This window comes from Geotrypetes seraphini, chromosome 9 (genome assembly GCF_902459505.1).
Source record: "Geotrypetes seraphini chromosome 9, aGeoSer1.1, whole genome shotgun sequence".
Lineage (NCBI taxonomy): Eukaryota > Metazoa > Chordata > Amphibia > Gymnophiona > Dermophiidae > Geotrypetes > Geotrypetes seraphini.
In genome coordinates, this window is record NC_047092.1 from 150,324,415 (window position 1) to 150,341,184 (window position 16,770).

Sequence of the window (16,770 nt, forward strand, 5' to 3'; positions counted from 1 at the left end):
AGTGGAAATTGAACTGGGCTTCCCTGGTTGTCACCCTGATGCTCTGACACTGTATCGCAAACTTTGTCCTAGTGTGACGTGAGATGCCGGCAAGGAGGAGAGGTGCCAGCTGATAGCTTTTAGGATGTGCCTCTCACAGTGAGAGACACGTCCTGCAGGCAGTCGGCCAGAACTGACAGCTCTTCTCCAGGCTCCGCACCTCCCCTCCTCCAGGATCCCCCACCAGTGAAGTGACAGGTTCAGGATTGCGTCTAGAGGGCCTCTGTGCAGTCCCGGATGCCTTCTGGCCGCTTCTCCGGATTTAGTGTGCTGCAGCGCCGAAAGGTTTGCAGGACACTGCTCTTAAGAGAATATATGCAACATTTTGATACCAAAATCTGCAATAGAGTAGACACACTGGATGGTGTGAATAACATGAAATAACATGCAAAGTGTACAGGCAGAACCTTTTTGGAAGAAATATTTCCAATGCTTCAATCATGAAAAAGTGAGAGAGACAGAGAAAAAATGCAGAAAGACAGAGAAAGTATGTTAGAGAGAACTGGGGTATTGTGGGTCCTGCAATGGAGAGATGAGGATGTTATTGCATTGATGAATTTGAGTAAGTATCTGTAAATGTACTAGGAACCGAATTCCCAGCAGGTTCCCTATGATCTGTGTTCACTTCAGCAGGAACAGCAGAGAGTCATCTTTGCACCTCACAGAATGGGTTACAACTACTGATCAGGTTCTCCCTTGCAGATGTCCACTCTGCCAGCCAACCCCTGTAACCTTTCTTTTCTGAAATCACTGAAGATGAAACTATGCATCTTCTCTCTTACTCCAAACCCACTAGCTGCTCCTCAGATCCGATTCCCACCCATCTACTCAGTGCTATCTCTTCCACTGTCATTCGTCCTATCTGTCAATCTATCACTCTTCACTGCAACTGTTCCTAATGTCTTCAAACATGCTGTAGTTACACCTTGCCTCAAAAAACCCTCACTAGACCCCACATGACCCTCCAGCTATCGCCCCATCTCCCTCCTCCCCTTGCTTGGACTTTCTTTCATTGCAAACTATTCTTGACCCACTTCAATCACCCACTACATCCCACGGAAACTGCCCTTGCTAAAGTCTCTAATGACCTGCTCCTAGGTAGATCTAATGGCCTCTACTCTATCCTCATCGAACTATCTGCTGCCTTCATAAGAACATAAGAATAGCCCTATTGAGTCAGACCAATGGTCCATCAAACCCAGTAGACCGTCCTCATGGTAGCCAATTCAGGTCACCAGTACCAGCAAAAACTCTAAGCAGCAACATTCCATGCTACTGATCCAGGGCAAGCAGTGGCTTCTCCCATGTCCCTCTCAACAACAGATTATTGACTTTTCCACCAGGAAACCAGCCATGCTATCTGCTCTCACTACAACCTCCGGCAGCGCATTCCAGAGCTCAGCTATTCTAATCTAATCTAATCTAATCTAAACCTTAAGTTTATATACCGCATCATCTCCATGAGAATGGAGCTCGACACGGTTTACAAGAACTTAAAATAGTGGGTAGAGAAGAAGAAAAAGGATTACATGAACTTATGTGTAGAAGGGGGGGAGAGAAAGGGGGGAAGGATAGAGCTACAATTTGCTGAAAAGCCAGGTTTTCAGTTGTCTGCGGAATAACTGAAGGGAGCTCAGGTTCCGCAGTGGGGTGGTGAGGTCGTTCCAAAGACCTGTGATTTTGAAGAGAAGGGATTATCCCAGTTTGCCTGAATAGTGGATGCTGCGTGGAGAGGGGAAGGCTAGTTTAAGCCTTTGGGCAGTTCTGGAGGAGTCGGGACTGGAGGAGTTGAAAGACAGTGGGAAAAGAGGAGGCAGGATTCCGTGAATGATCTTGAAAGCCAGGCAGGAACATTTGAAATGGATTCTGGAGATTATTGGGAGCCAATGAAGTTTGGCAAGGAGTGGGGAGGCATGGTCAGACTTGCGTTTTGAGAAGATCAGTTTGGCTGCAGTATTCTGGATTAGCTGGAGTCTTAGAATACTTTTTTTTTGATAGATTTAAGTAGATGGCGTTGCAGTAATCTAGTTTGGAGAGGATGATGGATTGGACAAGGATGACAAAGTGTTGGCTGAAGTAGGATCTAGCTTTCCTCAGCATGTGAAGGCTGAAAAAGCATGATTTTGCCAAGGAGTTGAGGTGGTCATTGAGGGAGAGAGAGGAATCGATAGTGATACCAAGGACCTTGCATGAGAACTCGAGCTGTAGTGTATCGCCTGTGGGTAGTGTGAAAAGTGTGGGCAGGTGTTTGAATTTTGGGCCGAGCCAGAGTAGTTTTGTTTTAGATTCGTTTAGTTTCATCTGTACCGAGAGGGATCAGGCACGGAGTCTCATTATGCAAGCTGTAATGTTTTCGTGGAGGTTGGTGAGGTTCTGGTCAGTCTCAAGGAGGACAAGGATGTCATCTGCATAAGTGTAGATTGTTTCCAGGGGGGATAGTTGAAAGAGTTTCAGGGAGGACATGTAGATGTTAAAGAGAATAGGGGAAAGGGGTGATCCTTGAGGGACACCGCAAGATGGAGTCCAAGGAGTGGACATGGTGCCATTTGTGTTGACGGTGTAGGAACGGGAGCGTAAGAAGTTTGAGAACCACATTAGGACGGTGGAGTCGATTCCAATCTCGGAAAGTTGGTAAAGTAGTATGTCGTGATGGATGACATCAAAAGCAGCGGAAAGATCGAATTGTAGTAGGACAGCGAATTTGTTACGTGAGTGTAGTTGTTGTACCTTTGAAATTAGGGAAACTAGGAGGGATTCAGTGCTAAAGCAGGGTCTGAAGCCATGTTGGTAGGGGTGAAGAATGGAGAATCTCTCGAGATAGGAGGAGAGCTGGGTAGCAACTATGGTTTCTAGAAGTTTGGTAAGTAGAGGGATATTTGCTATGGGACGGTAGTTTGATGGTAGGGAGGGGTCGAGATCGGCTTTTTTCAGAATAGGTGACAAGGCAATGTGGCCCATTTTTGTGGAGAACAAGCCTGATAGTAGAGCAGAGTTAATGAGTCTCGTAAGGGAGGAGATGGCCTGTGCAGGAATGTTTTCATAAAGGTGGGGTGGGAAAGGATCTAAGATGCATTTGCAGGATTTCAGTCTGAGGCAGAGTTTAGAGATCTGGGGTTCAGATATGGGTTCAAATGTCATCCAGGATCTATCCGCTGGGATAGGGTTTGAGTCATTGGGAGGAAGAGAATTGTAAGAGACTGCTGAGGGGAAAGAGCTCCTTATGGTGGAAATCTTTTCATTGAAAAATTTGGCTAAGTCGTTTGCGGAAGGAGGGGAGAGGGGAGAGGTGGAGTCATTTTTTGAGGTTAAGTTTCGCCAGATGTAGAACAGAGTACTACTTTGATTTTTTGATCTGGTGATTTTATCTCCATAGAAATTCTTTCTTGCTTTTTTTAGTATTGTGTTATAGCACTTGATGTTGTCTCGCCAGGATTGTTTGTCTGAGGGGGATTTCGATTTTTTCCATTTCCGTTCCAGGGCTCGACAATTCTGTTTTAGTTCCCTGTGATATGGAAGGTACCAGGGGGCTTTGTGGGAGTGGGAGATAGATTTTGTAGATAAAGGGGCCAGAGCGTGGTAGGTAGTCCCGGAAAGGGTAACCCAATTATGCCAGTTGGACTCTGGGTCTGTGTGTTTAGGAGAAGGGGGAAGTTGGTTAAGAAATTGGGTCCAGAACAATTCGCTCGTGATTTTTTTGCGGTAGGTGATAGATTTTGTGGGCCAGGGTGGAGTACCTAGATGAGACATGAAGATGGGGAGGCAGAAAGAGCCTAAAGGTGGTCAGACCACGGGACAAGGTCCCAGCGGGCCTCTTCGGCAGAAGTTTTGTGCTCAGTCAGGTCGAGGAAGCTGATGATGTCTAGTTTATGTCCTTTATCATGGGTAAGTGTGGGTGGAGGAGTGGTGAAGCCAAGGGAGGTGAGGAAGTCTTTGAATTCAGTTGTGTCCATGCTGGTGTTATCGTCAAGGTGGAGGTTAATATCTCCTATGATCAATAGTCTCTGGAATTTTAGGAAGACTCTTGTTATAGTCTCTAGGACAAGTTCAGAGGATTTATTCCAGGGGATAGGAGGGCGGTAGAGAAGCAAGATGCCTAGTGGGTGGGGTTGGAGTTCGTCTTTAACTGAAGCTAGTAAGAATTCTAGAGAGGTATGGTTGCCCTTTTCAAGGAGCTGAACATTGAAGAATGATTTGTAAAGCAGAGCCAGGCCTCCTCCTTTCCGGTTGATTCTGGGTGAGAAGAGGCCGTGGTAGCCAGGGGGGCAGAGTTCGTTTTGTGTGAAAGTATCGTCTTTTCCGATCCATGATTCTCTTAGTGAAAAAATATTTCCTCCTGTTGGTTGTAAAAGTATTTCCCTGTAACTTCATTGAGTATCCCCTAGTCTTTGTAATTTTTGACGGAGTGAAAAATTGATCCACTTGTACCCATTCTACTCCACTCAGGATTTTGCTGACTGTCTCCCCTCAGCCATCTCTTTTCCAAGCTGAATAGCCCTAACCTTTTTAGTCTTTCCTCATATGAGAGGAGTTCAGTCCCCTTTATCATCTTGGTTGCTGTTCTTTGATCCTTTTCTAGTGCTGCTATATCTTTTTCTTGGGCCTGAGATAAAGAGACTTAAACACAGTAGTCCAGATGACGTTGCACCTTAACATTCCTAGTCGTGTTAACCATCCCTTTTTGAATAATTCCCAGCATCCTGTACCCCCTCCGGCCATCACTCCACTGTTTACGCTCCTCCATTGAGAAAAATGACCATTTACCACTACCCTCTGTTTTCTATCCAATAACCAATTCCCAATCCAAAATTGAACTTTGCCACCTATTCCTTGACTCTTTAATTTTCTCAGTCTCTCCATCGGTTGCTACCGGTCCCGCCGGTCCCTCCACCAGTCACTCATGGTCACCAACAACCTCAGACTCCTTCAGCTCTTCTAACTGTTAATGGGATCACCGCTGGTTCCTTACTCCCTGGCCTCTTGGGTCCTCACAGGTCCTGGACACTCTTCACTGGTCCCTCCACTGGTCATCAAGCCTGATCCCCCCTGGACTCCAAGCTCTACTGGGCCCTCCAGATACTCCTTCTTCCAGATCCACTCCCAGTCCCTCAGTTGTCTTTTCCCAGACACACACCCTGAGGACTCTTCTGGTCTTCTCTGCCACTCTCCTGATCACTCCTGAGAACTCCTTCCAGTCCCTTAGCCGCTTTCTATGAAGGCTCCCAGTCACTCACTCTCTTGGTCACTATACACATTCCCCACAAAGCTCTCTGCTTGTCATCAAGCTTGAGCCCATCCTGGATTCCAAGCTCTACTGGACAGACCAGTCTATCAGGCTTACTGAGAGTTAAGCCAAAGCCAGCATTCCTCTCCTTGAGGGGTCACCTGGCTCCCAAAGAAGTTCCTGCTTTCATCAGTTCTTTCTTCTGGAACTGTCCTTTTCAGCACCCTACTTCACTCAGGGTAAGTGGACAGCACCCAGGTGCCTTTGTGAAATCTATATGCAAATGAGCTCCAGACACCACTGCTCAGGCTCCCTCTGATGACCCATGACAGGAGCTTCACCCTGTCATACCGCATCTTAAAAAAGATAAGGCAGAATTAGAAAAGGTACAGAGAAGGGTGACGAAAATGATAAAAAGAATGGGATGACTTCCCTATAAGGAAAGGCAATGGGGAATTCTCCTCCACTGCTGTCTCACTGTCAATCGGTGTACCCCAGGGTTCTGTCTTGGGACCTCTCCTTTTCTCCATATATAACCACTCCCTGATTGCACTGATCTCCTCCCATGGTTTTCAATATCACCTCTAAGCTGATGATTTCCAAATCTACTTCTCCACACCAGGTATCTCTACAAGAATCCAGGTCCGAGCCTCAGCCTGCCTGTCCAACATTGCCACCTGGAAGTTTCACCACCATCTAAAAAACTAAATATGGCTAAGACTAAGCTCCTTATCTTCCTGCCTAAATCCCCCTCCCCCCTTTCTCTTTTCTCTGTGGACAATACTCTTCTCTTCCCTGTCTCGTCAGCTCGCAACCTAGGGGTTATCTTTGACTCCTCTTTCTCTTCTCAGATCCAACAAATTATTAAAGACTGTTGTTTCTTCTCTATAATATTACCAAAATCTGACCTTTCCTTTCCAGGCACTCTAACAAAACCCTTATCCACACACTCATCACCTCTCACTTAGACTACTGCAGCATTCTTCTATCAGGTCTTTCACGCAACCATCTCTCTCCCATCCATCCTTCTCTTGCAATCTGTGTAAAATTCTGCCGTATGACTTATATTCCTTGAGAGCTGCCATGCTCACATTACCCTTCTCAAGTCGCTTCGCTGACTCCCCATCCATTTCCAAATACAGTTCAAACTCCTCTTACTGACCTACAAGTTAACTCACTCTGCAGCCCCTCAATATCTCTCCACACTTCTCTCCTCCTATGCTCCCCCTCCCATGAATTCCCTTCATCGGACAGGTTCCTCTTATCCAAACCCTTATCTTCCATTTTCAGACTCAGACTCGGATGCACTAAACTCACCGTGTGTTTAACAATCGTCGCTAAACCAGTTTGAACTGGTTTAGCATCATAGTAATTTACCAACTGATGCACACAGTGGTTCACCACAGGCTTTTCCGTGCATTCGTTGGAGCCTCCGACTCTGCTTTGCAAATGAGCTTATTAATATTAAAATGAGCACTCCAACCGATGCCCTAACATCGCTTAGGGATGCATAGAATCTAGCGCTGATTTTTAATAACCCCAAATTACCAACAGATCTAGCTAGACCTGTAACACTCATAAAATCTGTGCCAATTAAAAAGAAAAAAAAGTCTTCATGCTCCGAACAGCTGAGCAGCAGGAGGCTGCTTCAGGGCTTCCTCTGCTGCTCAGCTGTTCGGGCTTCTGCTGCTTGCTCTGCGCATGTGTCAGTCACTTTTTCAACAACTGGATGGGATTACGGCAGACCTCCGCAAAACTCATTTGCATGTGAAGTCGTTTGAGCATCGATTGCCATTTTCAAATCGGACAGTTTATTGGCCCCACAGCGACTCACAGGATTTTAACAAAGATTTTTGTTCATCTGGGCCTCTGTCCCTTCTATCTTGCTGTGTCGTAAGCATGGAACAAACTGCCTGAGTAATTACGTCTGGTGCAGTATCTGGCAGTAATCATATCCAAGCTAAAAAAACCACTTTTTCAATGCTGCCTTCAACTCCTAATTCCCATTCACCATAGAATGATAAGATGGATATAGGTAATTTTTTCTGCAAGAAATTCCCCAACCCCTATATGTCTTGTCTATCCAATTAGATTGTAAGCTCTTCTGAGCAGAGACTGTATATTCCATGTTAATTGTACAGTGTTCATACACTTTTCAGCATTATAGAAATAATAAATAGTCGTAGTAGGCCTGAAAGTGATCCACAAAGGGCAGCAGCAGTAATATTAGTAAAAATTAGCTCAAGGCCTGTGAGCCAGTAAGTTTCCCCCAGTCACAAAATTATCGGTTGCATTGTAAATATATAGGACTCCTTTTACAAAGCCGTGCTAGTGATTCCCATGCGGCAAACATGACAAATTCCATTCAATTCCTATGGGCTTCATCACATTTGCCGCATGGGAATCACTAGCGCCACTTTGTAAATGGAGCCCATAGTGAGACATTATAAACTGTTTGAAAATGCATTTAACTGTCCAGAACTCTAAACAATAGTTATCCATCTTCTCTGTCCAGGGACCAGAAGTATGGAATTTGCTTCCAAATCATCTTTGACTTCAAACTTCTCTTAATTCTTTTAAGAAAGATCTTAACATATGCTTTTTCCATAGCTACTGGATTATTCAAGCTTATACGTACTACTGAACCCACCAGTTGGAACACATAGACCTTGTGTGTTAGCCATTCCCTTTTTCTTTTCTACCGAAAATTGTAGTTCTTCCCTATACCCTTCTGTGTTATGTGATATTTTTATATTTTAAATATCAATTTATATTGTAAGCCACTTAGACATGATTTGATTTATGGGATATCAAAAAATAATAAACTTGAACTTGAAACTTTCTAAAGATTATACATACTTGTAGAGGTTTTTTTTTTTAATGAATTCTTTCTACTGTTTATGTTGTTTATGTTCTGCTTGACCTCAATAAATATTATACACCAGCTAATGACATAAGCTATATAGCATATGAGGGCCAAATACATAGCAGAAAAACTGAATAGTGATGAGTCATGCTATGAGCAGTTGCAGATATTTCTGATGTCTCTGCTCAGATACAGTGTATGCAAATTATTTTTATTTTGTTTAGTTGGGGGGGGGGGCATGAGAGGGGTGTTTCAGAAACATTGATGGTGAAAGGGACATGTTCTATACCCAGGCAGGGCTGGCGTTGTGTGTTTTTTCTCCCTATCCTAAGAGATGAAGCTCAGAGGAGAGAATACCAGTACACTCACATAAAACCAGCTCATGTCTTCTTCCTTATATTCCTTGAGAACTCCTCTCTCCCACTTCTGTTCACTTTCCTCCTCATCAATCCTTTACTTACAAGCTCTGGCCTTGAAACTTGGTAGAGTGGACCAGCATGTTTCAAAGCTCATCTTCATTTTTAATATTTTTTTAAATGATGTACTAAGAGCCTGACTTTGCGGACTTGAAATTCCAATGACATCCAAGAATTTTTTTATATTAGCTTTACAAGCCAGGTTCCTATACCTCCTTAGATGCTATTTGTGGTAAGGGAATGATAGTTGTCAAAATTAAAGTGGAACACCAAAGTGTATATAATGTGATTTAAATCAAGGGAGAAAAGACCTCAAAATACCCCAGGAATGCAATCAATAAGTCACAATCATATTGGGGTTGGGTATCATCATAGGTCAAAAACCCTTGAATTTTTAATTAATAATCTATAAACAAGAAGAAAGTAATAGAAAGTAGATAGAAAAAATTGTCAATTAATAAAATAAACAAAACACATAAAATTGAGTTTATAGATTATTAATTAAAAATTCAAGGGTTTTTGACCTATGATGATACCCAACCCCAATATGATTGTGACTTATTGATTGCATTCCTGGGGTATTTTGAGGTCTTTTCTCCCTTGATTTAAATCACATTATATACACTTTGGCGTTCCACTTTAATTTTGACATTTGTAGTTTTGGACACCGTTTGGTTTTCAATCATTTCGTTCAGTTTATACAAGGGAATGATAGTTGACATTTTTTAATTTCCTGTCTGCTCAGAATAATTTAAGGTGCTATACTGAACTTTTCCATTGTACAGGTCTACTGTTTGAAAAAATATATGTAGCAGGGCCTGAATCTCGCTTTTCTTAAATATATTTGGGATTTATGTATTTCCCTGTAACTTCAAGTGCCCTCCCCTAATCTTTGTAGTTTTTGATGGAGTAAAAAAATCAATTCACTTGTACCCATTCTACAAAATCCCAAGTGGTGTGGAACGAATACAAGTGAATCAACTTTTTACTCCATCAAAAATTGCAAAGACTAAGGGACACTCGATGAAGTTACAGGGAAATACTTTTACTTTCAAACAATTTTATTGATGACAACCAGCAGCCAGAAAACAGCAACTTGACTTGCAAAACTGAATACAGATAATATACAACCACAACAGTTATATAGTGAAATCAAAGTCATCAACTATTTTTTTTAAGCAGCAATGGACCCTCCCCTCCCTTCAATCATCCGTCCAACCAACCCCCTTTTCTCCCCTCACCCCCAAAAAAGAGAAAACGTCTGGGAGAAGCCAGGCAAGGAGGTAGCCAGGCAAGTCCAACACCCAGGGACTTGGCCTCTTATGGCCCCTAAATATAGTATCTGTCTCCCATCCTTCATCTCCAGACGAACAGCAATACAGCAACAGGGAAATACTTTTAAAACCAATAGAAGGAAATATTTTTTTACTCGGAGAATAGTTAAGCTCTGGAATGTATTGTCAGAGGATGTGGTAACAGCAGTTAACGTAGCTGGTCTTAAAAACAGTTTGGACAAGTTCCTGGAGAAAAAGTCCATAGTCTGCCGTTGAGACGGACATGGGAAAAGCCACTGCTTGCCCTTGGATTGGCAGCATAAAATGTTGCTGCTATTTAGGGTGTTACCGGGTACTTGTGAGCTGGATTGGCCACTGTGGAAACAGGATACTGGGCTAGATGGACCATTGGTCTAACCCAGTATGGCTATTCTTATGTTCTTAAGGTATGTTGAGTTTTCAAAGCGGTGGCGAAGAAAGCAAACAGGATGTTGGGCATGATTAAGAAGGGGATCACGAGTAGATCGGAAGAGGTCATAATGCCACTTTACAGAGCAATGGTCAGACCTCACTTGGAATACTGAGTCCAACACTGGTCTCCATACCTTAAGAAGGATATAACTCTGCTCGAGAGGGTGCAGAGACGAGCCACGAAACTAGTCAAAGGTATGGAGAATTTGAGCTACGAGGAACGTCTCAGAAAACTGGGACTGTTCGCCCTAGAGAAGAGAAGACTGCGAGGGGATTTGATAGAGACTTTTAAAATATTAAAAGGATTTGATAAAATAGACCAGGAAGCAGCATTGTTAACATTTTCGGAAGTCATTGTTAACATCTTTGGAAGTCACACAGCCTGAAACTGAGTGGCAGCAGGTTCAGGACAAACGTCAGGAAGTTCTGTTTCTCACAGCGAGTGGTTGGCGCTTGGAATGCTCTCCCGGAGGAGGTTGTGGCGGAGACTACTGTTCCGAGGTTCAAGCGCAAGTTGGATGCACATCTTCTTGAAAACCATATTGAGGGATACGGGAAATCCGGGTCTCCTAAAAGGTGTACTTAAATGGGCCACCGCGTGCGCGGATCGCCGGACAAGATGGACCTCGGTCTGATCCGGTGAAGGCATTTCTTATGTTCTTATTTATCTCCTGAAGGGTTTAGAATAGGTTAACCAAATTAACCTCCTCTTTTTATCAAGCCGCACTGCCAAGCAGTGCAAGCTAAATACCAAGCCACCCAATCTAATCGTGTGGGCAGCTCGGCATTTAGCTCACACTGCTTGGAAGCACAGCTGGATAGATAAAAGGGAGAGTAAGAGACTGATCAAAATTTACCATATTGAGAAGATATACATAAAAACATTGCACAAAAAAACTTACTGTAGGAGATATTTGCAAACGAAATAAATCTTAATTTACAAAACAGCAGATAAGAAGTTGTTTGAATTTCCTGTGGTTAAAGGTATCTTTGGGTTGGATTGGATTTTATTATTTTTGATTGACCGCTATTGACAATAGATTGATAGAAAAAAGAGTTCTCAAGAAAACTTTTAAATCTTCACAAAAATTGTATAATTGAGTAAAACTCGCTGCAGTTAGAACTCCAGTGTTTGCTGTATTGTGGTTAATATATTTAGTGCTAGCATGGCCTGCAGCTGATAGGATGACCATACTCTTGTGGTTCTTCAGTAGTGCACAGGAATTGTAAGTCATAAAATTTTGTGAGCAACCGTGCTGCAAGCAGTATTTTTGTCATATCAGAATGATTTGTTCTCTGCTGAAATTTTCTATGTATGAAGCTAAGCATATTGACATCTATCCCTGGCTTAATGCTGTACTTACGCTGTCTCCCTTTCTGTGGCGGAAGACATCTGAATCAGCTTCTGTCCATTAGGCAACAGCATCTGGCTGTGTTTTAAACAGCAGAAGAGGGCAGCCATTTTGCAGCTGGCTTTGACGAGTGCTTGATTTACTTACTGTCATAGCCTTATAGAAGTTTCAGGGCTGCTGAACTCTGTGTCCAGGGATTAGGCTTGTTTTTCATCATCAGTAGATGTGAGTTTTCTTTGTTCCCTCCTACCCCTCTGTACCAAGACAGCAGCAGATATGCAGTGTCACTTACAACATTAATCAGAAACTGCATTCAAGGTGAGCTCTTCCATGCCTCCTCCTCCCTTTCCAGAGCTGTGCTGCGCTATGTGTGTCTTCACGCCTGCAAGCCTAAAATGGCAGGCAGGATTAACCTTGCTTCTACTGTGTGCATGCTGTTTATAGAATTTAGCCACCTAATATTTCAGCTGTGAGCATGTAAATACCCTGTGTGCTGTGTCATGGACGTGCTTAAGGCTGCTGCATTAAGATCTTGGACATCTTAAATACCACTTTAAAATTTGCTTTCTGTATTATCTTTTTCCTTGCCATCCACATTCAAAATAGCTATAACCGCCCCCCCACCACACACACACACACACAAATAACCAAACTGTTTTCTTAAATCATTAGTCGTTTTCTTCTTGCTGTTTACTGTAGCTAAATAATGCAGGCTGTATTGTTAATTAATGTGAATATCAAATTAAAGCACTGGAAAGTTGCATGGTTATTATGCAGATAGGAGGCACAACTATTCTATTTTTACCTCTTACGCAGTGCACATGGTGCAACGGGCTTTGGAAGCTTGGCTTATAAGTTCAGCTGTGATATTGAACAAGTTAATTTTCAGCAGACGTGGCAATTGGCCTTTGCGGTGGTCAGTTTCAATTTCCTGGACTTTCAAAGGACATCTTTGCAAGAAAAGCAACAGAAGAGCTCAGACGAAGATATATATATTTTTTTTTCTCACAGCCTTCTTTCCCTATTGATAAATTTGATTCTCCTGAATGCAAGCCCCATGCAAGCTGCTTCACTTCTGATCGTGATTGCAATAGCCTTTCACTACTGTTCCCATCCTCCCAAAAATTTTATAAGAAGAAGATGGAGAATAAGAGCTACATAGATTTGTCGTGCTGAATGATATATGCAGGTAGGTAGAACATTGCATGTCTTACATATTGCTTGTTTGAAGCTGCAAGAGAAGAAGGGTGAAAATGCTGCTGCTTGTCAAAAAACTACCAGAAGTATTGGTATTTATTTAAATATATTTTCTAATTGTATTCTTTCACATATCGGTATGCGCTATCAAAGTAACTGTTTTGAGCAGTTTGCTATATAGGAAAGGCGTGGCAATTTCTGCGCTGCAATTGTGGGTTTAAAAAAAATTCTTATCAGTCCCTGGCTTTTTGTAGTCTTAGCTGGGCAGTTATACTTAATAAAAAAAAAATAATAATTATGGACAAGAAATAATAGAGCTTTAAATCATTCTAGGAAGTAGCCTTGTAGTACCCTTTCTTTATGCTTTTGTAGTCAGAAAACAAGTCCACCGCTTCTGTATTGTGCTTAGAAATGTTTCAACAAATCTTATTTTTTAAATAAAGATGTAAATGGTCTTTTTAGCATAAACCCTCACAACTTGAGTTACATTATGGCAGTGAGCTGTGCCAATGACTGAGAATAAAGCAAGCAACTAAAAAACTGTTAAGCTTAAATATCGCCTGATTTTTTTTTTAAACATCTGATCAGATATTGAATTCCTGTTAGAGCAGTGGCTTAGATATAGCCTAGCTCCCAACTACTGTAATACCAGGCCATAACCTGTTTCCATGGCAACTAGATCTTGCTGAAAGGTGCAGTAACATTTTTGCAGAGCAATGCTCATTTTAGCTGAAGGCCGCAGTGCCATATTCTTTTAACAAATGATTTTTCTGCTCTAATTTTGTTGGGGGGAGGTTGGTTGTTCCCTTCCATTGTTTGAAAGAAGTGACGCGCAGTTTGTAAAGAGGTGTATTAATATTTTTATTTTCTCAGTTGTGACATATCTCTTGCGGACAAAATGTAGCCTCCTCACCATGCTGGGGTTTTCTTTTTGATGTGCAGTTCAGGGAAATGTATTTTTTAATTCGCTTTGTGGAAGTAAACAGTTTTATTATCAGTTGAGCAGTGTACCAGCAGCCTGAGACATGGTTGGGAAATTCTTGGTCAGAAAGATAAGTAGGTCCGCCACCTTACTCAGTAAAGTCATGAATGTTTATTTAGCAGCAAAAGGGTTGCACAGCTTTTCTCACAGACGGGTTGTTCTGGAAATTAATGTTGCTAGAACTATGTTACCATCCCTGAAATTTTTCATTTGAATTATCAGCCCTCCTATATTTTTCTGTAATAATCAGATCGCTGACATTTTGTGCTGCTTAAGTTATCCCTCCCCCAAATATTTTGTACTTATCTGTTAGTTTATGATGTCATAGGCTGTCTCATTTGGGCACCACAGAATGCTCTGTAAAATCTAAGCACAAGACTACAGGCTGTTATGTCATACCAGTATAAACATTCCAGTGCCAGATACTCCTTCATCTCAGTGTATCCTAATGACAAGTAGTGGGATTTTTTTTTTTTTTTTGTAGTGGCAGCCATTTTCTTTCTATATCATTGAGTTCAAAATGGCCGCAGTCATGAGCACAAATAAAGTATTAGCATATGATGCTGTCAGCCATTTTGGTGGAGGCAGCATTGATGTTCCATGACATTAACCCTACTTTAAGTTATATCTGGAGAGGATCAGTTATATCTCTTGGAAAATATTCAGTCGTGCATTTCAGTACATTGTGATTCAGAAACAGAATTAATCAGTTCAATATTCTGCTACCAATTGGTAGGAGGAGTTGCTTCAAGATTAAGTTATATCACAGGGGTTACTTTTTAGATTCTACATTTTTATTTCAAGTATATTTTATAATTGATCTGAGTCACTTTTACAAATATTTCTGTATGGAGACGTTACTGCAGATTTATTGTACATTCAGTTCATCTGTTTTAACCTTTCACTTGATACATGTATTCTCTGTTTGTTGCACAGATCCCCAGCTCCCCCCCCAAAAAAAGGGAGTTAGCTTGACTGAATAAGATCCTTGAATGAAACGCTAGATGTTAGAGGGAATACATGTTGTCTATTAGTTCATTACCTAGAGTATTTTACTCTGCAAGTGCTGAAGGAAAACATGAAGGGTGAAGCATAGGAGATGTAAAAAAAAAAAATGTTAGTGTTATTATGATGACTGTAAATTAGAAGGATGAATGGGGTGTGACAGAGTAGAATAACTCGCTTAACATCAAATAGAAAGTGACAGATCCAGGACTGCAAACTGTTTTAGCACTATACAGTATTAGTTATTTTATTACATTGTATATAAATCATCATAGCACTTATTTACAGTGCAATAAATATTAGTTTAGTAGCACTGTCTTTAGCTGTTAAATTTCATCAGATCATTAGACACAAAGTCTTTTAATGTCTTTTCATCTGTACACTGCTCATCGCCACCATCATTATGTCTGCTGCAGGATGACGGCATTTCTTTGGTATAGCAAGACATCAACAGTATAACATGGGAGGATAACACGAGTATTCATGTCTTCTAGGACTTGCTAGTTTTTCCTAAATTGCCAGTGGCGTTTTCTGTGCTGGATATCTCTTGGTATGTTTTTTATGGTGAGTGCCACCCATCTTTTTTTATTCTATTTCTCTTGCAGTATCGTCTCCATTAAAGAGCTTCATTGTTTTCCAGAGATGCAGTTAGAGTTGACACAGCAGAAGCAGAGTTGCTGTTTTTAATGTTTTCCAGATAGCATTGTAAGATATTATACTGTGTATAAATTTCCTTGCAAGGGCCTTTTCTTTCCTAAGATGTCTATTTTGGAGCATAAATTCTGATCGAATGTACTCGCAGCAGCAGGCTGCTACCTGTTCTTGCATATAAAATTGATATTTGAAAATAGTCTCAACAGAATGCATATGGATAGAAGCACACGTTACACTTCTAAGCTTGCATTTCTTAAATTCAAAATCTGTTTATTTTGACAGATGCAAGGAAATGCCGCAGTGATCCACATGTGCAACTCTTGCGATTTCCTCTGATCACTATTGATTAAGCAGAAGGAAAACATTAGTGCAGTGAGTTTCTAAGCTGCAAAAAAAATAAAATAATTTTTAAGGTAGAAATGGAACTAAGTGTGTGTAGCTTTTGATTTTGAGGCATGTGTGATTCTGCGCTCATCCCTTATACCTGTTCCATGGTCCCATCAGTGTTTTAGGATCTTAGATGAAACATTATGAATTAATATTTTGTCTCTGGTGAAATGATGCAGAGTGATTTTTGAGTTTTTGTGTGTACTTGTCATTTAGTTCTGTAAAATCAATAATGCTACCAATTGGCCTCTTGGATATTGACCCTATTTTTTTTAGCTTGGTTTGGAGATGCAGCAGATAAGCAGGGAGGTTTAGTTTACAATAGAGTTAAACTGTATCCAGTGAGAAAAGAAAGGCCTTGAGTGTCGATATACCCTGTAGAATAATAATAATAATGGTTTATCTACCGCAGGACCGTGAAGTTCTATGTGGTTTACAATGATTATAAAAAAAAATGTTACAAATTGAGTAGAATTGACATAGTTAATATCTATTGTTTAGTAGTTCTAGAGATCTGGTATTGAGAGAGAGAGATTGTGTGAATCTGTTTCCTATGTACTTTATGAACAGATATGTTTTTAATTGTCTCCTAAATTCCCTATATTCGCGGGGGTTAGGGGCAGAACCAGCCCGCGAATATTGAAACTTCGGGAATAACTTTTGGTCCAACTCTGACCCACCCCTGCCTCCCTCCCGGCATCCTGGACCTTACCTGGTGGTCTAGTGGTCTTTTGGGGCAGGAGCGATCTTCCTATGCTCCTGCCCCGTGCAGATCACTCATCCAAAATTCCCGTAGTCTCTCGAGAGGCGGGAAGGAGGTGGGGTGATTCCAGTTTTAGGAAATTACGAATAATCGAAATTGCAAGTCCTAAAACAGAAAATCGGGAGGGGGAAGTGTAATATGGT

General features: G+C 41.5%; 1 protein-coding gene across 28 annotated transcripts in view; it reads left to right on the forward strand.

The window, feature by feature from the left end:
- Window positions 1–16,770, forward strand: part of ZBTB38 (zinc finger and BTB domain containing 38) — a 130,882-nt gene that overhangs the window by 60,451 nt on the left and 53,661 nt on the right. For 10 of the 28 annotated variants that reach the window (XM_033958507.1, XM_033958504.1, XM_033958510.1 and 7 more), the window contains one exon: window positions 15,240–15,387. The exons of 10 other annotated variants lie outside the window; for them this stretch is intronic. In XM_033958507.1, the coding sequence (XP_033814398.1) occupies window positions 15,376–15,387 (12 nt within the window). In that variant the 5' untranslated portion in view covers window positions 15,240–15,375. Of the gene's footprint in view, window positions 1–12,003; window positions 12,829–15,239; window positions 15,388–15,504; window positions 15,529–15,759; window positions 15,850–16,770 lie in introns of those variants that run through there. 8 more of the 28 variants (XM_033958506.1, XM_033958515.1, XM_033958516.1 and 5 more) reach the window with 6 other exon arrangements.